The sequence below is a fragment of the Centroberyx gerrardi genome, chromosome 18, assembly GCF_048128805.1.
Source record: "Centroberyx gerrardi isolate f3 chromosome 18, fCenGer3.hap1.cur.20231027, whole genome shotgun sequence".
In the NCBI taxonomy this organism is placed as follows: domain Eukaryota; kingdom Metazoa; phylum Chordata; class Actinopteri; order Beryciformes; family Berycidae; genus Centroberyx; species Centroberyx gerrardi.
In genome coordinates, this window is record NC_136014.1 from 11874551 (window position 1) to 11902346 (window position 27796).

At 41.3% G+C, this 27796-nt stretch overlaps 4 protein-coding genes across 5 annotated transcripts in view; 2 read left to right on the top strand and 2 right to left on the bottom strand.

The window, feature by feature from the left end:
• Positions 1 to 27796, bottom strand: part of LOC139926156 (testis development-related protein) — a 404183-nt gene that overhangs the window by 328221 nt on the left and 48166 nt on the right. The window lies entirely within an intron of this gene.
• The window catches only part of ccdc167 (coiled-coil domain containing 167), a 209928-nt gene that overhangs the window by 164192 nt on the left and 17940 nt on the right, over positions 1 to 27796 (top strand). The gene's annotated exons all lie outside the window — the stretch shown is intronic.
• On the top strand, positions 9608 to 10946 carry alkal2a (ALK and LTK ligand 2a). Its single transcript, XM_071917731.1, has 4 exons — positions 9608 to 9887; positions 10336 to 10389; positions 10666 to 10746; positions 10882 to 10946. Exons 1-4 carry the CDS (start codon positions 9608 to 9610, stop codon positions 10944 to 10946), a joined length of 480 nt encoding a protein of 159 aa, XP_071773832.1.
• acp1 (acid phosphatase 1) lies at positions 14771 to 27608 on the bottom strand. 2 transcript variants are annotated; one of them, XM_071917747.2, is made up of 6 exons: positions 27553 to 27608; positions 26205 to 26278; positions 24787 to 24900; positions 21274 to 21335; positions 18550 to 18655; positions 14771 to 15127 (listed from the first exon to the last, which is right to left on the bottom strand). In XM_071917747.2, the coding sequence occupies exons 1-6, from the start codon at positions 27593 to 27595 to the stop codon at positions 15050 to 15052; spliced, it is 477 nt and encodes a 158-aa protein (XP_071773848.1). In that variant the 5' UTR covers positions 27596 to 27608; the 3' UTR covers positions 14771 to 15049. The 2 variants fall into 2 exon arrangements, with proteins under 2 accessions (XP_071773848.1, XP_071773850.1); XM_071917749.2 differs by lacking the exon at positions 24787 to 24900 and adding an exon at positions 24973 to 25086 and having other exon boundaries at positions 27553 to 27606.

Sequence of the window (27796 nt, forward strand, 5' to 3'; positions counted from 1 at the left end):
ACTTATTTCTTTATTGCCCAGCTTAAACTCCCATCATCTAATTTTGGGAGGAGACTTGAATTGTGTGATGGACCCAGCTTTAGATCGCTCAAACCCCAAATCAGTATCTCCCTCTAAAATGGCTCAGGCCCTATCCAGATTCATGACTCAGACAGGTTGTATAGACCCTTGGCGATTTCTTTTCCCATTTAAAAAGGAATTTTCCTTTTTCTCACATGTCCATCACTCATACTCAAGGATTGATTATTTTTTCATAGATAGAAACCTGCTCCCTTCAGTCAAAACAATTAAACACAGCTCTACTGGCTGATAAATATTTCTGTACTAAGATTGTCACTGCATTAGACAATTTTTTATTAACAAACAGGACTAAATTTCACCATCTATACTCTGGGAGACACTCAAGGTTGTAATTAGGGGAGAAATTATATCATACACTGCATCTCGTAATAAAGACAGAAATCAACAACAATAACAACAACTCACTGATTCTATAGCAAAGATAGACCACCAATACTCTAAAAACCCCTCTCCAGAGTTATACAAGGAAAGGGTGGGTCTTCAAACAAAGTATAACTTATTATCAACACATAAAATTGAAAAACACCTGCTCCGCACACGAGGATATGTATACGAACATGGAGAAAAGGCAAAATGTAGATCCGCATCCCAACTCATTTCACAGATTCGCAGTAACTCGGGGGACCTGACATCAGTTCCAGCTGAAATCAACAACACTCTAAAAAAATATTACTCTGATCTATATACGTCAGAATTCCCTGATGATAACTCTACTATGTTAGAATTTTTTAGTAAGTTAACTGTCCCCACTATTAACCCTGATTTGAAAGAAACACTAGATGAACCTGTGAAGCTAGAGGAGGTTAAAAACTCAATTGGAACAATGCAAAGTGGGAAATCTCCAGGACCAGACGGGTATCCAATTGAATTCTACAAAAAATTTCAGACTAAACTAGCCCCCCTGATCCTTGACATGTTTGAACACTCTTTAACCCAAAAGGTTCTACCTCAGACCCTCACTGAGGCATCCATTATACTCCTACTAAAACCGGCAAGGATCCATTAGAATGCAGCTCTTATAGACCCATCTCTTTGCTAAACGTGGATGTGAAAATACTAGCCAAAATCCTCGCTTCCAGAATGAACACAGTTATTTCAAATATAATCTCAACTGATCAGTCTGGTTTCATCAGGGGTCGTCACTCTTTTACTAATATTTGCAGACTGCTGGATGTCATTCACTCTGACGCATCCAAGAAACTCCCTGCGGTGGTTGTTTCCTTGGATGCAGAAAAGGCATTTGATAGAGTTGAATGGGAATACTTATTTGCCACTTTAAGAAAATTTGGTTTCGGGCCCAAAATCATCGCTTGGATTAATCTCCTATATTCCTCCCCAAAAGCATCGGCGATTACTAATAATTTGCATTCGCAGTCGCTCTCAAGGGCTACACGCCAAGGATGCCCACTGAGTCCATTACTCTTCGCTGTAGCCATAGAACCTCTTTCTATAATGCTTAAATCCTCACATTCCATTCATGGGATTTATAGAAGAGGTATAGGATATAGAGTGTCTTTATATGCTGATGATTTATTATTATATATTTCTGACCCTGTTCACAGCGGCCCCACTATAGTGGAAATGCTACATCAATTTGGCATTTTCTCAGGTTACAAACTAAATTTACATAAAAGTGAATGTTTCCCTATCAACAACCTAGCTCTCCAGATTACAGACGCGGACCTGTCTTTCCGAATGTCTAGATCCGGTTTTAAATACTTGGGTATTAATATAACTACAACCTTCTCAGGCCTTTATGAAGAAAACTTTGTACCCTTCGTTAATAAACTTAAGTCTGACCTCAAGACTTGGGATTTGTTGCAGTTCTCTCTTGCTGGTAGGATTAACTGTTTGAAAAAGAATTTACTACCCAGGTTTTTATATCTATTTCAATGTCTCCCAGTTTTTCTATCAAAATCCTTTTTTAAGTCGATAGATAAATTGTTAACACCATTCATATGGGGCGGCAACAAACCTAGAATACGCATGGAACTTCTCCAAAGACCTAAGCAACAGGGGGGGTTAGCTCTCCCTAACCTTATGTATTATTACTGGTCAGCTAACATACAAAAAAGTATATACTGGACACAATCTCCAAAGACAGACTGGTGCAAAGTGGAGGAAAACTCTTGTCTGCTAATTTCACTCCATTCCTTGGTTACAACCAAGTTGCCATTTCCAATTTCACAATATACGACACGCCCAGTCATCGCCTCCACCCTTAAGATCTGGTCACAATTCAGACAAAATTTGAATCTGTTAGATGTTTCTGTCCAGAGTCCCATATGCAATAATCACCTATTCCTTCCTGCTAAACTGGATTCCACTTTTACAACATGGCAGAAGTTAGGTCTCTTCAAGTTCAGTGATCTTTACATAGATGGAACATTTGCCAGTTTTAATCTTCTACTGGACAAATTCAATCTCCAAATTCAATTTCAATACTTCCAGATACGTCACTTTGTTCGCACCCACAGCCCAGCCTTCCCTATCCAACCATCACATTCAGGAATTGATTTGATTCTTAAAATCCCATTGCATTCCAAAGGTCTGATTTCAAGTATTTATAATGCCATATTATCTCTTAGGAATGTAACGCTTAATAAAATTCGAACTCACTGGGTAGAAGAACTGGGAGGAGAGATTTCAGATGAAACCTGGAAGAACATCATGAGGAGAGTGAATGGAACTACATCCTGCGCTCGTCTCGGCTTAATACAGTTTAAGGTTGTTCACCGTTGCTACTACACCAAAGCTAAACTATCTAGGATATATTCTGATATTAATGATAGATGTGATCGGTGTCACTCTGCCAAGGCAGACTTGACTCACATGTTATGGGCCTGCCCCAAGCTGACAGAGGAGAGTGAATGGTCCACTTGTTTTAACACCTTATCTAAAGCATGACATAGTCATACAGCCTAGTTTTGAAATTGCCATTTTTGGGGTCCCAGGTGATGATGTTTCACTAACATGGAATATTAAAGACATAATTGCCTTTGCTTCCCTCCTAGCTCGGAGGAGAATTTTGTTAGATTGGAAATCTACAAAGCCACCTAACGCCTCACTTTGGATTAAAGACCTAATGCTATACCTTAATCTGGAAAACATTTAATATTTCACCCGAGGGTCAATAGAAAAATTCCACACAATTTGGGACCCCATGATGTCATATTACGAAACAATTAGGCCTAACTTTCTGCCCATACTTTAAATTATCCACTACGTCACTACTGTATATAAATGCTGATGCATCCATAAGGTCATTATTTATCCTTTTATTTATTTATTTATCCATGTATTCTTTTTTGTTTTTGTTTTTTTTTGTTATTTACTTATTTATTTTTAAATGTATTAATTATTTTGTATTTATTTATTCATTTGTTCATTTAAATATATATGCATATAGATAGGCAGATACTCGTATATATATGTACACAGTCGTATGTGCATATATGTGTGTGTATGTAGATTTATGTGTTTGCTTGTAGATATATATGTATACGCATGTATTAATTTCTACATTAACTTTCGTAGGCTGTATATAGGCAGTAAGAGCTAAAGGGTGGGGGGTATATGGGGTTAGGGAAAAAAAAAAAAAGGGGGGGGTAAAGTGTTGTTATGCCTGTTGTATTTTGGTCTCCACTTTGCTATCCTGGAATAAAAATATTTAAAAAAAACAAAAAAAAAACACACTGCTTCTCACCTCTATAGAAGAACTGTGCTTATATATACAGGCTGTTGTGCAACAAGTTGCCGTGACAAACAGTTGAGATGATGGAGAGGTGAAGAGAAGGAAAGGAGATGTGAAGAAAAGAGAGAGAGGGAGGTGGAGAACAGGCGGGACAGAGAGAGAGAGAGAGAGAGAGAGAGAGAGAGAGCGAGAGAAGCAGATGGTTGGCCATGCAGCAAAATGATGACCTAAGCTAAGCAGACCAAAGCAAAGGACGAAAGTGGGATTAAGGGTAGTGATAGATGGCGAAAGATAAGTGGAAACAGTCAGGACCATCAGTGGTCAGCAACAGGCTGTGTGAATTGGCCAGTGCAATAATGATCAATAACTTCGCACTGTGCGTATGTTTGAGAGTGACATGGAGAGAGAAAGACAGAGAGAAGGAATGAGAGAAAAGGAAAGAGAGAGAGAGAGAGCGAGAGAGAGATAAAGAGAATCATACACTTGAAATGATAGCAGAGGAGAGAGCAGCAAGAGGCTGGAGGGATCTGTATTATATCCAAGGAGGATTTCCTCTGACCAGAAACACATGGAGAGAAACTCTTGCATGGATACCAGTGGCAGGACAGCAGTTAGTCATTTAGGTAGGAAATGGGTATAATAGATACAAGATCACAAGCCTACATGTGTGAAAGAGGGAGATGGGCCAATCCCCAAAGCCAGACATATTGGGCCTTTACTGTGGATGTCAGTCAACATGCTGTCTGCCTGAAGGAAGCCCGACTGGGGTTTTTTTGTGGCATAGACAAAACACCAATTCCTTTCAGTAGATGGAAATATGGTTGGGGCACGTACAGTGAGCTTTCTTTCTATTTTCACTCCACTGTTAAAGGATGTGTCCAAGTTTAAGACCAAGTCAGTTTAACATTTGTTTTTCTGAAAGGTGTCGGTGTGCCTGACCCTCGCAAAATGAAAATATTTCAACATCCTTGATTACAGACGTGGGTTCCTTTGCTGCGGCCGGGACCGGAGAAGACCTCGCTCCCTGACAAAGATGAGAAACTGCCCTTGAATAACACCTTAAGGAAGTGGAATTTTCAACTCGGACAGGGCGGTCAGGCGTAAAAAGGCACGTCCACAGGTTAAAGAGAGGGCCACATCCTCCTTTAATCAGTCAAGTTGTATTTCAGAAAGAAAAAATAGCAGAAACTCAGCAAGAAATGGACAAGCCTGTCCAACAGCTCACTGAGTAGAGACAATCAGCATGTTCATACCAGTGACCACCTCGCCGCATATATGAGGTTTACCACATGTGGTTCATTCATACCAGTGATGTGGTGAATGAAAAAATAGGTATGAACTCTAATAAAAACTATTAGACCGACATTTTCAGAATAGCATGAGCTTATGTTTTATTTTCTTAAAAAATATATTTGTATCCAGCTTTCATCAGCCTAATATTTCTTGCTATAATGAATAGTAGAAATTTAGATTAGAGCTTTTTATGGTGGGGAAACTCTATTTCAGAAAGTGGCGTAAATTGGGTTTAGGTACTTGACCTCTGCTACATCCCTGTTCATATTTAAGGCTTTGGTCCATGTGCTACACTGTAATGCATGTGAAAACCGAAGAAAACTGAGGAAGTGGGAGGTCATCTGAATATGACTCAGGGTGTTACACGCACTGGACAGCACAGTTTAACATGTGACCGCATTCAAGTTAAACAAGGTCATACAGCTGCATGCACATAGATTCTGGATAAAACAAGCTTACACAACAGTCCAGGTTTTAAATGCTATATCTACTGTATGCACAGAAGACAATGTTTTGGACATAATTCACAGTTACAGAGAGCTAGCTGGCAGTTACATGTGGTAATAATTCAGACATGGTGTTGTAGCTGCTTAATGGACAATTAAACACAAATCATAAATTGGCATTGTGAGTAACTGAGGATACTCTGGCACTGAACAAGCAATATCATAATTCTCTCAGTTGCATGTGTTCAGTGTCAGTTTTTCAAAGATTTCAGAGAGCACACTAGACACACCGGCTGAAGAGGATGAGGCGCAGCAGAGCTTTCCAAAAATGTACAAAAGTTTGCCAAAGCAAAAAATCAAAATAACAGTTCTTCTAACAACTCACTAATGTCTTAATTCACATGCTAACCAGATGATTTACCAGCATACAAATGTGACAATAATGCAGCAGTTCATCATTCTCCCTTTGCCATCATCTGTCATTTGAACCCACTCGTAACCCCCCCCCCCCCCCCCAATATTTTTTGGCTCTGCTCTCATGGGTTTTACTTGTTTTATTTTATTTTTTTGTTTCAAACGAGTCAGACTGAATTTACAACTGTTCCCACACAAGCTTAAATAGAAACGTTGCATGCAATGTTGTCTGCTGCAGAATGGACCAGGACGATTGAATGATGTCGCCCAAGGGGATGATATGCTTTGCAGACAAGGCCCATTGACCTCACTTTGATGTAAACTGAGTGTGCCAGTTTCCCTGTACAGTGTTAGCACTTCCCTTATTCCACTACCTGGACTGTTCATAAAAGTTCATTAAAGTTAAATCCAGCGAAAATGTGAGTAAAGTTCTGGTATTTGGGACAAGATGGATAACTACATGCAAAGAATAAGCCTGTTTAAACTCAGTATAAAATGAAAAACATTGTGACTATTTAAAGGTTCAGTGATTGCAGTATGGCGCCCCCTGCTGAAACAGCGTCGCCCAACTGCTGGCTTTGATTACATGGTAATTCACTGAATTTAAGACATATTTTTTCAATTTATTGACTGAAGGTTTTACGCATGGACTGATGGCATGTGACAGCTTATGAGGCTGTAAAAACTTTATTACATTTGCATTTTTCACTAAATGGCTGGAGTAAGATATCAATAAAAAACACAGTTTGAATTACAATCTAAATGAAAGAATGCTCTAAAAAAAGCAAATTTTCCATCTGCAAGTCAAGAATATAATGTGATTATGACAAAGATTTAGATGATGAAATGAATTTGTGTTCAATTTATGGATTTAATGGCAAAGGACACGTCTAGTTTAACAGAGAGCAGAAGTATCTTTCACAGTATGATGGGTCTAGTTGGTGTGTCGCTGAGCCAAAGGATTGACTGGAATGTGTTGTGATGGCATGTATCTACAAATCTGTAATCCGCCTCTTGGTTTGATGTGGCACTTGGCGGCTGATGTGCAGCACAGTGTGGAACAGCACAATCTAGCTCTGATCTTAATAGTAGCCTAATGATGATAGTTTATAGATTTATGTGGGGAAACATTGATCATTATGCGGGTTTTCCTTCCCAGGACTCTGGTCGTTCATCCGGGGTAAAAAAAAAAATTAAATCGCACCTGTCATCTAGCATATTTCCTCTGCATATTCCTCTGGCCTTCAAAAACGAAGATAACTCAGTTACCTCTCCGGTGAATCATCGGAGAAATCGAATAGCGCCGATGTCTAATGTTCTTGTCATTGATAAAATGAAAGTACTGGGAATATTTCCAATAGTTCCAGAAAGTTAACTTTTCCCAATCAAAGTTCTGTGTGAGAGGATGTCAGCTAATTGTGAAAACGAATCTGGGGATGGAAGGTGGGATATACACTTCAACTTTGATCTGATATTAGAGGGGGTGACTTGTGTTTATCATTGGTTACTGAAATGCATTGTAATCCGTTACACTACTCGTATAACACATTACTGTAACGCATTACCACGCAACACCGCTGAGCAGATGCAGGGCATGGTGTGTAAGTTTGGCAGCTGGGTGCCACTGCGCGCTGTCCTTTCAGCACCAAGGTTTTTACGCACGGCCACAGGAGGTGTTTGACTCGGTCAGGCAGCTCTGTGGCCAAACGCCACGAGGTTTCCCTATATCAGTATGTGAAATCTGGTGATCAGATAAGATAAAGAGTGAAATGAGTGTGCGGTTTCCATGAGGATTTCCGAGAAGACAACAGTTTTCACCAAGCCGTTAAAAGTCATGCGTTTTAAATTAGGTCTTATACGTCTATATAACTAGTCTGCGCTGCTTTTGGAAGTTGTGGTGCTTCATCAAGTTTATTTTCGTGGTTTTGTAATATGTTGCTCTGTCTTATCGTGTCTTTGTAATATAGCAAAATACTCAATCACTTTTGAGGGGGAGGGAAATACAGTATGGGAGCCAATTGCACGCCTTCACTTAAAGGGAGTTGTACCACCGACGGTAGGCTCGTACAAACTAATCCACACTGAGGAGTAGGGGTAAACCTCAGCTATGCTTTGTGGTCCGCTGCTCCGACCAGAAAACTGCCAGTGCAACAGGCTTTCAAAATCGGTGCGTAATTGATCTCCAAACAATGATCACTAACGGTGCGTAATTGTGTTGCAATCTCCATTATGGATTTAAAGCGCGCGAGCAACATGGATCGAAAAGAGATTCTGAGAATCGCAAGGAGGTTATGAGAGCATTTCCACTGGAGATGCCGGTATCTGTCGGTGGTGTATGTCGGGCTGATTGGAAATTTCTGTCGAAGGGAAAAGCAGAAAAACGCTTCCTGTAACCGCGTATTGCAGATATAAGTGGAGTAACGGAAAGGAGGGGGGCGCAGAAAACTTCACACAGCATACAAGTGATGGTCGGGAACTAACGGACTTTCCTCTTCAGGAGTGCCCATAATGCATCTTGTAATTAAAGGCACGGCGGAGTAACCCACAAGGGACAGGTCGATACGTCTACGAGCCAGAATAAAAAGTGAGCTACACCTTGGCAAAGGATCGGACACTTCAGCTGAGGCGCGCACAGGAGTTGGACAAACGGATCCTCAGTTGTTTTTCCAACCTCTCCCCAGTCGGCCAAGGATTAGAGGATGACTAGATGCTGATCAACTACACTTCTAACTTCAAAAGCTGTTATTTTTCCTACAGAAGAAGTGATTTGAAAAGGACGTAGGCGACTTGGGACCGGACAGTACTACCAAGAACCTGAACTGATCTTTATTTCTATTTTATCACTGTTGGACGCACAGGGAGTTTTCACATTTCAAGAGGCCGAAAGGTAATGACCGATTTGCAACACTTTTTCGTCCTCAATTCCTCTGATTAAAATCATTTCATCCAGTTTGTTTGAAAAACGTGTTCACACAAATGCCTCATCGCTAAAGCCCCTCTCGGGTGGACAAGGCATACAGGCTGCCAACAAACCTGGAGTTAGTCAATAGTGATTTATTCTTATAGCCTATAGCTCTGGCCAAAATTGCGGTGAATTCCTCGAAACTTGAATTCTTAAGAATGCATGGTGAAATTGGCTTTATGATCACAATATGGAGAATGTGATTTATCGGGATATGTCAAATGAATGGGGCATCAGAAGATCATCAGAATATCTGGGACCGACAATTAGGCGAATAACTTTAAAAGTTAAGTGAAAGTGTTTGCGGGTTGTGACTCCACTGGCGCCAGTTGGGTATGGCAAGGTCCGTGCACTTGCCATATCTTAGCCTAAGTGAGTCCAACTTTGATCTTGTAGTTTTTATTATTATGATGGAGAGCAAAGATTAAGCAAAAAAATCGCCATAAGCCTATCTATAAAAAAAGATTCAGGACAAGCATGGTGACCTATAGGCTTCGTCTGATTCTTTATCACACTGATAAAATAGTATCTTGTCACTCATCAGTCATTTATTCACTTTGTCCGCAGAAATGTAGGCTAGTGGATCTAAGCGGGTTCTGGAAGTTTTAGTGGACTGACGCCTGTGTGACTCGTTCCTCTCTTGCAGGTGTCTGGTTCAAGTTCATCCCAAAAGCGACAGAGAAGGACTTCACTTTCCCCCTCAAGTCCACGGGAGCTATGAGCGGACTGCGCAAGCCCGTCACGATGGGACTGGTGCTGCTGATGTGCACTCTTACCGGCCACTGTGGCGTGAGCGCGCCCACGGCGGCCCCGACGGCGTCCGGCAGGGACGCGCAGAGCCTCAGGCGGATAGCGGACATCGTGAGACACGTGGAGGACAGCCGGGGTCGGAACAGCGCAAAAACGGTTTCCCCGATAACGTCCCCGGTGAGGCAGACTCCGGCGGAGCCAAGGGATTTACGCAACCTCAAATCAGACAGAGGGGATCAAATTATCGGTGAGTGGCGTCTTGGCATCTGGGCGGCACCCGTGGATCTGGAGAGGATGCTGTATAAACAGGGATGCTGAGGAATATTTCACCCACCTTTTTTCAATTCAAACTGTAAACTCAGAATGTATCATAGTAATATCAAACTGATGTAAGTTACACGAGGCTTGGCTTTAAGGAGAACATGAATGTTTTTATGGAAGTGTGATTAGTTTTTGTTTATATTGGTGGTTGGTTGCCTTATGATGATCACTGACTGGAAGTCATAGTTAACCCACTTTTTATTTACCACCAACGAGGTGGTGAAAATCCACTTTGAGAAGAGTAATGGCTATAATAATGAATTTGCGCACTGTCATTCCAATATCTGCAGAGCTCTAATCTGTTTAAAAGCTATTAGGTTCAAACATGCAGTTTTGAAGCTGATGCTCCTTTTCCATCCTCTGATCTTCAACAGAAATATTCCCCAGAGACCTCAGAAGGAAACAGAAGTTTCTACAACACTTAACAGGTAAGGCATGAGCCTCATTGGAACCCATTGTAGCACTGTGCATATGTGACTGGTGTGTGTGTGTGTGTGAGAGAGAGAGAGAGAGAGAGAGAGAGAGAGAGAGAGAGAAAGCAGAATGTCTGAAAGAAAGAGTGACAGACAGATGTTGGGGGACGCAGGGGCAAGAAAGTCAGATATAAGAGTCAGGAGTTATAGCCTTGGGTAATGGCAATGTAATGGATGTTAGGTCAGGTGGCTGGAGACCTGGAACTCATCTGAAAACCTGCTCTCTTTCAGGTCCTCTGTACTTCAGTCCCAAGTGCAGGAAGCATGTGTACAGACTCTACCACAACACCAGGGACTGCACGATACCTGCATGTAAGTAACCTGCAGCCACACTCACCCCATAATGAGATACGCTCCTCCTGGTTGATAGCAATACAGCGTGGCTAAAAAGCCTCCGCCTCACATGTATATTTTCTAAGTGTCTTCCATTTCATCTTCTCTTTTCAGACTTCAAAAGATGTGCGCGGCTTCTCACGCGGCTAGCGGGCAGCCCACAGTGCACAGAGGGGTAGCGCACACAAGGTATACCAGGTCTATTTCCCATTCATTCTGTCATGAATGCTTCATTTCAGTGAGAGGAGATGTGTGTGCGCAGGACATATAGTCAAAGTCCCAGTGTGTTGTGATTGTTAGACGAAGGAAAACAAAGAGTGCAGGGGGGCTAAATGCATCTGTGGTATCGTGTGTGTAATTACCCAGTTAAAAGAGCATGTGACAAGGCGTACAAACTGAAATATATATGGCACCACTGGAATATAGCATGTGCCAATAAATTGCATCATGCATCAGACAGATGTGAAGCTAAAAATGAGAGAGATTATGACTGACTCCTATGCAAGCATAGGGCTAACAGAGTAATACAAGTGACTTTTTCTGAGGTTACTTAGCAGAAAATCCCTATTTCAGATGATTATGCATCTGACTAAATCAATCAGTGACATAGTTACATGTTGTTCAATGTGCAGTTGCGGTGTCCTAAACTACAAACAGATACACTTTTCTCTAGGCCATTTAAGTTTTTCAGTGCAGAGACAATGTTTTTCTCAGTCTTAGACATACATCAAGACAATTGTTGAAAGCAGTGATATGCGTGCTGTGTCAATACATAGCTGCGGCACAGCAAAAGCAGCACAAGTTTGGCAAATCACTTCGCGTCTTGATTTATTTTTCATGATTCTTTCTGGAGGGGAAAGAATTTTTCGGGCGCTGCCAAGTCTTGAGACAGCACTAAAATTTCACTTCCTTTTCATTATAGGTTGAAGCCAAACCCGAGCTATCCAGAAGAAAAAAACTCTGAAAACTGAAGTGCCTTGGACAGTAACAGGGAAGCCTAACATACTCTGACCAGCCCCCCGACTGCTATTAGGCACAGTATTCTCCTCCAGAGTGGTCTGTTCTACCGAGGCATGGATTACTACCACCCACTGCCCTGCCTGGCCTTGACGGTGGGCCGCCACCACTTGTTCCCACAGGTGGAAGCGACCAGGCAACAACAACAGACCAAGATATAGATGGTGAAACAGAAGAAGAAAAACAAAGGGGTAGAAGAAAAAGAACCAGTGGCTGACAAAACCGACTTGGGGCCTTTTTCCAGCTTTTTTTTTTTTGCCAAAACAAAAAGGGATTTTTTTTTTTGTTCATTTCCTAAAGCAAAGAACAGAATCCAAATGTAAGTAGTATTTTTAGTACGTGAGGCGTGACATGCCTTCTGCAATCGGTTGCGGTGTCTTCATGTTTTGGGTTGAGCCCGCCACCTCTTCTCTGCACTACCTATATTACTGGACAAACGGCTCTCTCAGACCCCGGCAGTCACGGCATTCCTTCACCCACTTGTGCTCACACTGAGAACTGTGATTAAATTATTAACCGCATGAACATTTCTTTGCCTCTTGATGTCTTCGCAAGACATATTGAAAACAGAGACGCTATCTTAAGTGGTCGTTGCAGTCAAAAGTTGTAAGTCGCAGCCCTCCTGTGACTCTTGGTTGAGTGTGGTACATTATATATTTATATATTCAAGTTGTCACAAGTTTCCGCTGTACATAATGTAGGCTATGAACATTTTAACCGAGTGCAATATGTACATATTGTAAAACAAAGCATAAGAGGAATCCATCTAACTACCATAAATTAAAGTGTCTGGCATATAACAAATGGGTGTTAAAAACATATATATTTAAAAATGAAATATATTTAAATAAATTAGAAGATTGGTACAAATATGAATGGTGTTTGTTTTTGCAGTATTTTCCCTTACATTCTCAGCTGGAAATCTGAAATGCCCCCTGAATGACAAAATGACTGGACCCAGTCCTGGGACAAGAGTCTTTGGCCGGTCAAACCTCCACTGGTGTGTTTATAGAGAGACCGTTTAAAAAGGCCACGTCGCAGAATGGGAAATGGTTTTTTTTAGCAACAGCGGTAATTTGCAAATCCACTCCAACATTTCCCAGACTGGGAGTCAAAGTATCACAGCCTTAATTATGCTCAAATTGGGCCAGAGGTTCTTGTTGAAGAAGTCTTGCTAATGCTATGTATTATTCCCCACAGAGGATACATAACTGCTAGAGAATGAATATTTGAGGGAACAAATATTTGTCTATAAATATTCATTTGTTTTGGTTAAATGATAATGTAAGCAAACACTCATGCTGCTTGGAGCACTTCAAAATTAAGTTGTGCTTTGTAGACATCATTCCCTTGTACCAGGGTGTGTTTGCATAAGTCTTTCAGCATGGCAATTATCTGTTAGTAATGCTTATGTTGTGTGATAGTAACCTTCCCACTTAGAAATTCAACTGCATATTTTCTCCTAAATGTCCCTCCGCTTTCTCTTGCAACTATTATTAACTATTAGTCTTTTCCATTTGTCATTGCACACAGCCTTAAATGGGAATACCAGCCAATTTAATTCACATATGCTTAGTATGGCCTAGGAGAGTCTAACATTTGTTAAGAACTATCATCACAATCTAAAAAAACGAACAACCATGATTCTAATCTGTGATATCACACTAATTTGTTGACTTACAGAATATTTATTGTAACTTTTACTTCCACATGATCCATATACACAAGTAGAGCTAACAGTTCTGAACCAAAACATGTACCCTTGTCCCCTGAAACCCATCCTGGGTAGGCATAATGTCACCTTTTGCATCTTTTCCATTTGTTTTCTATGGAGCTTCACACCGATATGACGAAACAGAATAGGATGAAGGGCAGGTCACATTTCTTCCCCGTTTCTGGTCATGGGAACCAGTAGCGAATGTTCCCAAATACAGGCTCAAATGTCCTAAGGCAGGGGGAATAATATATTGAAATGCTGTACTTGAGCGGTATTCCCTCTAATAAGCATAGACTGGAGCACACCGTCCAATCTAAGAACTATCTTTTGACTGATCTAGGCCAGCAAATAAATCAATATCTCCCTTTTTTTTTAACCTTTATCCAGGAACAGTTTGCTCAGCATGCAGGATCTTTTTCAGTGAAAGCCCTACTACACACTCATATGTACACACACACACACACACACACAGAAGCCGCCCAGAATCAAAGTCTTCTACTGCTGACCACCGAGCAGCTTTACTGGAGCAGTTGGGCGTTAAATGCCTAGGGAACTGAAAGGTAGTTCCCAGCCTGTCTGGAGTTATGACAACATGCTGGTCACAAGCCTGCTTCTCTAACATTTAGGCTCGCTCTGCCCCTCCTTCATGTTTTACAGCCCTTTCTCTATTTTCACTATGACGAAACCACAGTCATGTGCACATGAATCACATTTAAATCCGTTTTTATTTGTATGGGCTGTGCTGTGTCCTACATCTCAGAAGTTAGTGGTAGTTGAGACAGAGCAGAGTAACTTTCATTGCTATAGGGAGGAGAGGTTTCAGTGGTCATCAGTGAGAACAGATCTCATTGTTTTGGTCATTGCCATTGCTTTATTCAAAGAAATCAATAGTCCAGGTAATAAAACTCATTTTATTGAGATGTGAAAAAGCTGGTAATCTAATGATATTTTTGTTTCTATTTTAGAATACCATGTATAGATAGGTCAGGTATAAGGAGATGCATTCCAACACTAAAAGTAGTGGCAAGAAAGTGACTCAACCCACCGAACACCCAACAAAATACCCATCAAGATTAGCATTAAGGCTGTCGTTAACTTTGACCCCTAGTGTCGGCCTTTGACCCTGCACCATGAACCCCCAAGATCTCCGGTCATGCAATATCATCTTCATACTGAAGCCTTATTATATTGACAAAGGTGCTTAGGCTTATGTCTGAATTACATCTACCTTGTAAAGATGCATGTTTTGTGTGAAAAAAAAAATCTCCGTAATGGTCTTCATCAATGAATTTATTTTTAACAATCACCTGAATTAACAGTCAACAAACTCCTCCAAGCAGCACTGTTCTAATTCTACACGGCGGGGTTTTTTTTTCTAACAATGACGACACTGAACAAGTTGTTCTGGTGGTCAGTCTGTGATATCCACAGTGGGCTATATTGATGAGTTGTTTGTGTGACACGGCCAAAGCGTATTGCAACTGAAGTGATGCGATTACTGATGTTCATCCAACAGAGTCAGGACAGATCAAGTGAGGTCAGATGTTGTTAGGAGTTGCTCTCCAAAAACGCTTTGCAGCATCTCACGCACTGTTCGTACACCTTTTCAAAGTCTTCGTCGCTTCCCTTGGGAACAAATCAGACAAAAACAACAGAGAAAATGAAGTGAATTTCAGGCAAATGCTTCAAATATTCTTTCTTCTTATTATTAACCATTATTTTTATTTGTTTGGCAATGTTTTTAGTAGTGGCCAAAACAATGAAAATGTACCCCTAAAATTAAACCAACAACACATTTTTTTAAAAGCAATATTGTGGTGTAGCGCTATATTTCTCCTTATCTGAACCAGAATGCCTTGGTATCCCCCCCTCCCATATTTCCCAATCTGTTAGAAAACTATTGACATCCAATACGACTGGAGGCGTATCATCAGGGGTCCGTTGCTGTGGTTTGAAAACACAAAAGTCATAATAAAATGTCAGTTTCTTACTCAACCGATAAATTCTTTTCTACTCACCTTCTGAGTACCAATTTCTTGGTCTGTTCGTAAGGAAACAGATCTCAGACCGAAGCCAATTGGCTCCAACTACACACTTCGCGTATAATTGAGCCCACACTCGACTTTGCAGATCCCACATGGGTAACATAATACATTTCCTGAGGGAACAATCTGCTGCCAAAAGTAGCAACAGTGCTTTTTAAATTCTGGTCTCGACATGTCAAAAGTTGTGGGGCTTTTGCTGAGGCACCTCTAGCGCTTCTGTGGCAACCCTGTTTATGACTTCATGTTTTGTTGTGTTTGCAATGAAAGGAGAATGCATTTAAAGCTGTCCTGATCCACTGGCTCACCATGAAATCTCAGGCAATGGTCAAAGATTATTAACATAAATAGTAGCTGTGTGTAAATAGGAACGTCGGTCAAATCGAATTAAATGTAGCCATCCAAAGTGTCCATCCAAAGCTTGCAATGAAATCAATTTCATGTTTTTTACAAAATTCTAATCTGTAAAAAATGTATCTGGGATCTTTAATTGTAAAAATACACCCGTCTTATCAGCCTAAATCAGGAAGTGTTGCTGCACTAGAGAGAAGTGTCCCATCCCTCAAACTGAGACGTAGATTCGACCTAAATTCCGATGTCGGGTACGGTCACTGGTGGGAAATTATCTCCTTTCACAGGAAGGGATGAATCGAAACTCCTTAACGGCAGCAAGCCAGCAAAAACCAGAAAGCTGGACTCTCCAGCGTTAGATCTGTTGTCTCTCTCGTGCCTTTGGTATAAAGCGATCACAGACCGTCCGGGGCGGTAAACATGAGCGTGCCGTGTGCAGTTCACTGGCAGCACGTTGCATGATGTCTTAAGTCTAAAAGATAGTCAAATAACTCAAACAGCTGCCTCTCACTGCCATTTGGGGCCGCCAATGTGCAATGTTCCCAGTGCAGCTATACAATGAACAAGCCCGACCAGGCCTACGCCATTTAAACGCATCATTGAAATTCAAACAGATAGACTTCAGGATCAATTGAGCACAAAATCAGCTGACATGACAGCACCACTTAGCCAGTCATCCAATATTGAAATGGCTGGCAGTGTCTGTAAAACCACACCTGGAACTGGTGTTAAAATCGAAAACCAATGTATGCTCCAACCTCCACCTTGTATCAGTTTTCCCACCATGCTCTGTGAGCTTGTCATCATCGTCAAACCGGAGAGACTAGGGAACTTGTGTCTCCATTTATCTTGACACACAGACAGTCGCTGTCTGGCTCTCGTCCTCTGCTTGGCTTTGCTGTCATGCCTTGTGGTTGCTGGCGAGGGACCACAACCCAATACTGTTAAGTCTCCAGAGCATTTACATGGCTCCAAAACCACATGGACTGTGAAAAACTACGGGCCTGCAGTGCTTTTGGCTAACAGAAGCACATACAGACACACACATGCAGACCCACACACTAAGAAGTGCCGAAGCCAGAAGGAGAGACAAACTGATATGATTGACTATATTCGCATAAACTTCTGCGGTCAACCACAACCTCTTCCTTCTAGCCTCATCACTAATAATTTTGTCATTATTTTAATCAAAGGATCCTGTTTCAAGAAAATCTAATACAGTACCACAGTAATGCTCACATATCATTAGACGAATGGGGCTCTAACCACAACATCCATGTCCTCCGTCAAGACCACACAAGAAATTGTTTTTTGTGCTGCATTTCATGCTGCATTACTATTTATTGCAGGAGTTATAAAAATGTAGTACTATTTGTATGAAAGCTCTGGGAGCCAAACAGTTTGAGTGCTCCATTACATTTCTAATGTTAAGATGTCTTTTTTAATATATATTAACAATTGACCTTAACAACCTTTCCCTACGCCAAACCTCTCATTCCACTTTTCCCACACGTGCTTTTCTCAATCATAACCGCCATGCAGAAATCCAATTCATTCTTACAAAAAGCAGCCAGGGACCCATATCCAAAGCGTTTGGCAGAACTTCCAACTGCAGAGGAAGCACTTCAGGTCCAGAGGAGCTGAATGAGCCATGGAGCATGAGATGGCAAACCAAATCAGGACCACAAGACAGACTTTTATGGTGATTTTGAAAACCGTAGAAATGGTATATTAATGTCCAAGTAACTAAATAACAGTTTTGGAGCAGTACTGCATCGTCGTGTGGACAGGGCCGGAAAGGCTGGACAGCCCAACCTTGAGGGACCTTAACTCATAATTCCTGTTCGCTTAATTGTATGCGCGAAGCATAGCATGAGCAGAGTGAGCGAGGAGCGACTGCTGTGATTTCACCGGTGTGAGGAGCACAGCTTCTGAGGTGAAACGTCAACTGCTGTGGTCTGCTCCAATTTGCTGTGGAATCAGTTTATTACATGAACCATGCCTGGGCATGTTCCCGTCTGCCTGCGGACAGCGAACACTGTCCAGACCCACCTCATGCACCTGAAGTCTGACACCGGTCCAAACCCAAAGTCTTTAACATAAACTCCCAAGAGGCTCCATGAAGCACTTAACGTTTCCTTTGCTTTTTCTTGACAGTGTTGGTCTTTCTCATGGGCTCAATTTTACTCAAATCATAGCCTCATATAATATATTTTAAGTAACAGGTGCACAAATGTTTAAGGAAAAGTTGGACCTAGTTATTTCTGTTGGACTGTTTCCATTCATAATTCATGAACAATTCACTGTCATTTTATTCATTAAAATTGTAACTGATTGTTACAGTTTTCATTAGTGTAGATGCTTAGGCTATTGAATAATGTTTTACTTTATTCACACAGTAAATTTTCCAGTGTTAATAAGTGTTGATTTTTCAGATTGGAGTTGACGAGTGTTGACTGTTTTACACTCTCAGAGTTAAATTGTTTGTCAAATAGTCCTTTTGGCTAATTAATTCACAGTGATGACATTAAACTTAATGTTTTGTGTGGAAAACCGGGTGAATTTGGAGTGTCCACCCCCGCCCAGTCTCTGTTACCACTGGACCGTCCTGCCGCTCCAGTAATATTCAATATAAGAATTTACTTGAGCACTTACATAATATGGGTCTTTGATGATCAGCTGTTTCTGAGGATCATATGCACCAAGGAGCTCAATCTTTGCTCGGTACTCTTTCACAGAGTTTGCCTTCCTTTTCAAGTCACTGTGAGAGAGAAAGAGAAAACAGGTCACTTCAACAGAACAGGTAACAAGTAGGGTTGTCAAAAGTATCGATACTAAAAATTTGAAACGGATACAATACTCATTTGCAACAGCATGGATACCAGCAGTGCTTTCTCTTAATGAAAAATTAAACATATTATTTCTCCGCCTCCACTAGCCACACACACACACACACACACACCCTGCCCCGCTGCCCACAGCCCCTCCTCTCACTAGTAGCAGTCAGCTGGGTTGTTGCCTCAGTCAGCAAACAATGCTACAGAGTGGTGTCAACGAAGGGGGGTAACACGTCAAACTTGGCGAAGCACCTTAAGGACCGACACGCCAGTCTATATAAAGAATTTCGAGAGGTTAGCGAAAGCTCCCGTTTCAACATCACTGAAGCATTAAACATTTATCATAAACGTTAATGTTCCCTGCACATCATCCGTTTTAGTTTAGCTAGCAAACCAAATGTTAGCTACAGAGCTAGCTAACGTTATCAAGTAGGTTTGCCAGATGCCCGGTTTTCGACCGGACTGTCCGGTTTTCAGATGCATTGTCCGGGCCCGGTCAGAAGGCTCGACCGGACGCTGAAATGTCCGATTAAAATCATTCTGTCAATAATAATCCACTAACTCTAGCCCTGCTGATTTTTCCCTATCATCAAGCTAAAAGTGTTCTGATAGGCTGATGACTAGAGCAGGGTAATCTGCTGTGTAAGTGCAAAGTTTTATCGGGCCTACGTTATGGAGAAGCGTGCGTCTGTCTGTCTGTCCGTCCATCTGTCTCGTTTGCACCGGGATTTCGCCCTGCGTTGTCGGATATTAAGGGACTAGTTTGGGTCTCTCTGTCTGTGTTTTTTGCTTAGTTGCTTACAGTCTATGCTGCAGAGGCAATATGATGTTTCACATGCTTGTGCAGTATAAGCTCACTCTCCTCAATAAAAAAGAGCAAATCATGACGGCGATCGACACCTGTCAATCAATAATGTGTTGTTTGATCTCAGACAACTTTAAAATATTGTTTTCATGTTAAAATTATATTTTAACATGAAAACAATATTTTTTTAAAAAAGACTGAAAATTCTTTTTTTTCCCCCGTGATATCGAAAATGGTATCGCATATCGATATTTTCCTGGGTATTGTATCGAAGGTAGAAATTCTAGTGTCGCGATAACCCTAGTAACAAGTAAGACAATTAAAGGATGTAATGAGTCCAAATTCATATCAAGCGTGTGTTTTGGACCAAAAAAATTCCTCTGATTTGTCATAAAGAATAAAGACCATGTTATATAGTATTTTTCAACATGTTATCCACCCTTTGGATAGGGACAGCAACCCTGACCCACTCATACTATTGCAATAACCCAAACATAAAGTGTTGAAAACACAAACTTATCCCATATGCAATGCTGCCATGACCAGGGAAAGGCAGTGTGAAATGACTGCTCAAGGCTTTATAGCAAGTCTTTAGTCCACAATATGGAGTGATTAGGGCTTATTTTAAAGTACTTAGTCTTACAAGCACAATATATTGACTGTTTCCGGTTAACGTTACAAGATATTGCTAAGACTGGATCACAAGCTGGCAACACAGACTCACGCTCATGCCCCCCCACCCACACACAGGATACTGGTGCACACACCACCACCAAGGTACTGGTACCATACTGGGAACTGTGGCAGGTTCCAAGACTGGATGGAATCTAACAACAGGAAACTCTCCCCCAAGCACCATCGTAGACCGGTGTCATCCATTTGGAGCTGGTCTAGGTTCAAGACCGAAGAGGTGATTAACACTACGGTGGATGTACATAACACCTTGACCTATTTAAGCAAAGCTCAACCCTGGCCTGATCCAGCAAAACTCTAACTCAAACAGGGGGTCAACCAAATAATCAAATCTTACTAATTGTAGACAATGAGATGGATTCTGGGGAGGGAATTAGTCACGGACAGGGTCCCCCTTTGTCTAGGACCGGGGCTCTTTTTCTCAGTCTGGCCAGCTTAACACTTGTGGAAGAAAAAAAAAAAAAAAAAGGGAGGGAGAGAAAGGAAAAAACCCGCCCCAAAGAGCAAAGACGAGGCATCCAAAGAACTCAGTAAGCTGCTTACAGATCAGATCCGCCATAGGCATGTGATCTCAAAATGATCCCTAAACGTTCAAAGTAGCAAAAAATATCCCTCCCCCTGCCCTCTGGAAAGAGCTTAAGAAAGGATATTGCTCATTAAAGGGAGACATTAACCTACGCGTTAGGTATAGCTCAATGTTTTGCCGTGACTTTCATGTGTGCATGTGTATGTGAAGGAGTAGCACACATGCCTCTGAAGTCAGTTAGCGGGCCCACCTTGCTTGACCTCCTCTAAGGCAAATGTTTTTTGATCCAAGGCAACCGTTAATATGCAAGATGGAACGGTAATTATTATGTGTAAGCTCTTTGAGGACGAGTAAATAACAGCGGAATCACATTTGTTTTATTAACTTATTTCCCTTGGGCCAAGCACTTTTAAGTGATACTCCATACGCTGCAGTGGCACAGACAACCGGTGTTTGAGTGACAATGTTTCTCAACTATGATCCATAAACACTACTGCCCTGGGCCAAAATATCTGTACCTCAGATTGCTCTCATCCATGCAGAGAATGTACTCGAAGCTCATGAAATCGTTCTTGGTCACCTGGAAGTGGGAGGGAAACGCAGAACAAAACAAATGTTAATTTTGGCAAGAGCAGAGCTTCTCTCTGGTCCTTCAGAGATGGTTCCATATATCTGCTGTGAGAAAAAAAAAACAGGATTGGTGCCCGACAGGGAGGCAGGTTGGGGTGAAAATGAGACAGATGGGGAGAGACAGAGAGAGAGAAGAGTGCATCGGGATCAAAGCAGCACATCTGTAAGTACGCAGAGGGGCTTGTGCAACAAGTTTGACATGCTCAGTGATGATTTGATGAAACAAGCAGCAATGAAAAACAGGCAGCCCCTTAACTAGTTTTTAAGGCTTTTCGAGGGTCAAGGAGGAATGCTGAGGAGGAGGCAAGGGCACCGGGAGACAAATGAGAGAAGAAGTGGAAAATGAGAAGAAGAGACAGGCAACCATGGATAAGATGCCTGCTCCAGATGTCTACATATGGACACATCCGATCACAGAGACAGCTAGGCTAATTCATGTAACAGCGGATAAGTAGATGGATCATAGGATGAGATCTGTTTGTTCTGATTGTTATTAAAACCTTACAGAATCCATGTTTGTATTAGCAGAGTTTCTGGTTGCAGTCACTTGCATTTCATCCCTGTATTTTCCGTTACAACATAAGCACAGAAACACAAATGTGCACCCCCATGCATGAATATACACTCGCGCTCTCACACGCTCTCTCACACAGGGTGGTAATCTGTGGCGGCGATACCACGGTTACCACGCCACAGTTGTTGATCTCTCAACGCCTGTCCACCTTGCTCTCTCACACTCCCACAGACACACACACACACACACACACTCACACACAGAAAACAGTGGTAATCTCAAGCTTTATGCGAGCCCCCTCACAAGGCAGACATAGGCCTAGGTTTGATTTCTGAAATGCCTGACTGACAGTGAGCTGGGAGGCTGTTACTGTAAATGAAGAATGGGTAGGGAGTGCATAGTTCAAGTTCAGACCAAAAAAAAAAAAAAAAAGAGAGAAAGTTCCTGAAGTACCCATGAAGGAGAGATATTGTGAAGTTGTGTGAAGGGGGGGAATAAGGTCAGTCCTAACACAGATAAAAGACCAATTTCTTACATTTATGTTTTTATATACTACTTGTTCTAAAAAAAAAATTCTATACTACTTTTTTATATTGTTGTGATGTTATATCTCATATCCATGTTGTAGCTATAGGTTTTGAACATTATTTGCCATTCAAAATTGTAGTTAATTCTGCCTTTTTCGCCAGCAAAAGCTGATAAAAGGTCTCAATGGAATCTCAGTGGATTTCAGGGTGTGGGATGGATTCAATTTCAGAAAACAGTATAGTGTGGAATGTGAGGTTCACGTATGGATGGCATTGCGGCCCTAGGTCGTCATGTTTCAACGACAAATAAATGATCATGCTCCCCTAACTAGATCTGAAAATACATACAGGTGCACTGTCACTGGAGTTTATCTTCTCAGATATTGGACAAACTGCAGGTCAAACTCCAGTGAAAGTCCATCCATGTGCATTTTTTAAATCTATTCATTTTTATATATTCATTTTATTTTTTCTTTGAAACTTGAAGACCTGGACCCCAATGAGACAAAACATGTCAAATAGTTCCATTTTAAAATCATTTTGCAGCCCAACAAATTGTGCAAAAACTCAAATATATGTCAACTGTATGTACAAACTTGCTTGGCCAATAAAACTGATTCTGAATTCATATGATCACGGACAATTCAGTCAATATTTGTGCATATGAACAAAGCGCTCCCAAACCTATACCAAGGAGCATGAAGTTCAGCGATGTCATCAACAGACTGATCTAGGTGCTGTTCCATTGACAGTGAATGGGAAACTGACTTTGTGGGAAGGTCTCTGTTTCACAGTCACATTGCTACTACAAGTCATCTGGATGTAAAAGCTCAAACAAACAATTTATGAATAAACAAAGTTTACTTTTTATTCACAGGTTTTGTGTTTTGATGGTGTCACAGTTCAGACTCTCCTTCCTCTGGTTTCTAGTGTTGGGAGAGTTGCTCACATTCACAGATGCTGAATGAACTAGAAATCATAGGATTAACATCTGATTTATATTTTAGTGGAGTGGATTTTCACTTTATATGGTAATGGAGTCCACACTGCATTGAGCAAGGTATAGAGCTCAGAGCATATGAAGCTGCTCTGTGCTGAATCAAGACCTCGGTGATGATAGGTGAAGTTAGATGTGATGACAGCAGAATGATGGAATTTGGCTAAAGGCAAAGCTCATTCTTCAAAGGTTGACTCAAGGATAGAGTACTGATGAGTATGAAAGTCAAAATTCACCTCTGTTAAATCTAACGTTGGGTTGGCGATTTCTGATAAGCCATAAAACACTCCACATAATCTGTTATGGGGCACTTTAGAGCCGCCTCCTTTACAAAACAAACACATTTGTTTATGTGGGGATACCAAATGATCTACCACTTGGCTAGCCTGCTTGGACACTTTTACTGCTTGGCAGCAGTAGAAGTTCAGCGAAGTTCACTGAGGAAAGAGGTTGGGGGGGGGGAGAGAGAAAGAGCAGAAAGGGAGGAAAAATACAGAGGGTGGGAGAAAAAGTAAGTGATACAAGAGTAAAAAGATAAAGTGATAAAGGAAAAGAGGAAAGAGAGAAAGCTTGTCAAAGTTCATTGTGTGGATTGTGGATTTGGCTAGCTTTAGGCCAAGGGTTGAGCCTCTCCATCCCTGCTTTGAGGAGATTAGATTAAGGTCCGACTGAGTGCGTTTGCAGAGAGACGAACGAATAAGACAGCAGATCCCAAGCCATGAGCGCTGTCAAGAAAAATACAAAAAAAAGCCTTTTTTTTTAAGGGGGGTAGGGAAGTAGGGGTTTCTCAGCGCAGCATGAGGCCTGGAGTTCCCATGCGCACAAACATCTTGGTTTGATTTAAGGCCAGTTTCAGGATGTAAAAGCACATGCTGCAAGGTGATAAGGTGACTGCTAGATTGGCTTTGTCATTCAGAAATATTTCATACTCACCATTCATACCATCACTGTACTTAGCTATATACTGTATGTAAACACATAGGCTTGGCCAGACAGACAAACATACACACAAAAAGTGTCAACTAGGGCTGAAAGATATTGACAAAAAATCGAATTGCGCTCCAATTAGCTCTGAAACTTTGAACACCGTTCTCTTAAGCAATTAATTGCAACCTCTAATTGTTCAGCTCTAGTGTCAACTGGTGAATGACAACAAACTGTGATGACTAATTCAAATTACAGGAATAATTACTATGTATTTACTTTGTGTTGGAATGACTGCACTGATGTAAATAAATCTGGTTAAATTTGGTTCCCTAGAGATCTGGGTGGCTAGGTAAGTATCCTTGACAACTTCACACACACACACACACACACACACACAAAGCCGAGGTGAGGGGACCCACGGGACATCTGGCTGTACCTGTCGGGCCCTGTGGCTGGTCTCAATGCCATGCTTCCTTAGGCAGGCCAGACCACGGGCGTCCGGTGAGCTGCCTGTATTCCAGTCGGACGTGGCACCACTGTCTATGACCCACTGCAACAACAGAGAACACAAAACGGGGGGCTAGCTACGGCTAAGACAGGAGGTAGAGGTGTGCGGGCGTACCTGCTGGGCCACGTGCCTCATGGGCACGTCGTGCCTCTTCATGCAGGCTTGGCCGCGGTGGTCTGGAGGGTTTCCTATCTCATAGGTGGAGGTGGCAGCACTGTCTATCCTCCACTAGGCAGAGCAGAGCACCGGGAACAACAACACAGCAAATTGGTTCACACACACGCACGTACAGCCACACACAGCAAAATTGGTTCACACACACGCACGTACAGACACACACAGCAAAATTGGTTCACACAAACGCACGTACAGACACACAGACGGCACGGCATAAGCAGGACGCTGGTGTGCTGTTGAGGACAGAATCAGCAGTGTGACTCCACAGGCAGAATTTAGGCAACATGTTGAATGAAAAAAAACACATCCTGCACTCATTCATGATCTTCAGAGGATGCAGCCAGGTCTTTAATGTTTTTTTAGCCTTGATAATTTGACAAACAAAGTTATTTTACTGCACTTTTGGCATCTTATATCAATGTCTTCACCATGTTCAACTACAGCAGATGTTCCAAATGAAATGAAATAATTTCAGATTGAATGTTTTAATGTTTAATGAAACGTCAATATTGCCATTAGGCCAACATTCTATGATTATTAACTGTAGAAAAAATCATGGTATACAATTATACACAATTAATTGTGAAGCCTTAATAATAAGGCTATAATATTACACCAACTTCTGGAAATTAAGCTCTTCCACCAAATTACCATTGTGAAGACTGTCCAGTATACAGCACACTACAATGCATAATGTTAATGCTATTGGGATGATGCTAACCTGGCTTTGACTGTCCAGTGAACATACACAGTGTGCTAAAACATTAATATGTACTGCAGGCCTTAATGTTCTATTTAGAAAACATTTATGTAATGTAAAAAATGTAAAGTCACGTCACTGAGTGTGTCTTAAACTTCATGCTGGTTGATACAGTTAATACAGTTAATTCTGTTTAGTTTCTAAATCTGTGATGGCTCAAAAATTACCTTGATTCAGCAACACTGTTGAAAAAGATGTAATAGAAAATAAACTGCCAAAACTGCTGAGCATGTGTTCAATAAGGGGCACACAGAATATAAATGAATGTCGGCAGGCAAAATGATCTATGGCCTTCAGGAACATCTGTTAAATCTCTGACTTGTATGAGAAAAATGCTTTTATAAGTTGTAATAATGCACTTACTTACAGTATAACCTGGAGTTAGTCAACAGCATCATCATGATCTTACCTTATCAACAACACCAGAGTCTGTCGCCATCTTCCTGAAGACTGCTTCAGCGATGGGGGATCGACAAATATTCCCTGTTCAAAACCAAGTGACAACACAATAGGTTAAAACTTAATCTGTGTTTTAATCACATTTGCACTTATCAATTAGTTTATTCACAGTTACAGAGTAACCTGTAATAAAAAATAAAAGTTATAGATGTACTACATGATTATACAGTATGTATATCAGTCCAAGGGCTAGCAGAAGTTCTAATGTACCGCTCGCCAAATCTGACACATATACTCTTTGATATGAAATCTTATTTTTAGCTTGGCAAAAATGAATGATTTCACGTGGCTTGCCTTTCAGCAGAAAACTTGTCAAACACTTTTGTAAAACACTGTAGACTGCATCAAAGACTGTGTCAGGAATTGGCCACTGGTACAAGATACGTGGGAAAAGTTGTTTTTTCCCCAACTTCCATAAAACTAGGGTTTCTGTGATCACTCACAGACCAGTGTTTACTTGAGCCACATCCACATCCCTCATGATGCAATACTGCTTGGCAGAAAGTGCACTGTGGTAAAACTTCTAAACTACACATCAAATTAATACTAATGACAAAGCCAGGACTCAATCCTCTGTTTGGCAGGATATGGCACCATCAACCCGTGGATCCTGTACTTCCATTTAGACCTGACAGCATCAAGTCATCTTAAGCCTGTGCGTGAGCAAAGTCTGTGTCTTCTGCAGCCAAGATCCGTTCGTCGTGCCAAATCCCATTTTGAAATCTGGCAATTTAATGTTGCCCACTGGTAAATCCGGCATATAAATAATTCATTTAGGACGAGTTATTTAATTGAAAGTTAACCTTTTAAAACTTCTTCCACCAAAACACCACGAGGAGCAGTAGTGGGAAGTTCACATTTTCTGTAAAATAAATAACATAACCAGATTCCACAACGGAGTTTGACGTATCGGGGCAAAGGTCAGGTTCAGTTATCAAAACCCCTCGTTAATGCTAGCCAACGGACAGTTGTATCTATGGTTTGTATATGTTACAACACAAAGATATGATGAACTCCGCATATACCTGGCTGAAATGAGCCAAGTCACAAAATTACCAGCAAATTAAATTAGCTAGTTTGAGAAGTCTATAGAGGCTATGCGCTAACTTTAGGCACTTAACGTTAGCATCGCCTTGTCATTCATTTGACAGCCTGAGCAGCTAACATTTTGTCGTTGCTAAATCTAACGACATTTCAGTATTTCTATTTATTTGTGATTACTGGCTGTATGATACAGTCAAACTGTATGTTGTTTACATTTCCATGAGTTTTATTGGGTTTAAATAGACGTTTCTTACCCAAACATACGAACAAAACTGACTTCCCACTGCTGGCTGCCATGTTGCTCTGAGGGGTCCTGTATCACTGGAGGCGGTGGCCAATTTGTGCCTGAACAAAATTATTTTTTGGACAGAGACAGACAGCACAACTTAACAAGTAGAGAGCATGGTAGAGAGTGTTCATTAACATTCTGTTATAGTAATAAACTAAATACACAGCCCCACTTCAAAAACTAATTAACTCATCTATACCAGGACATAA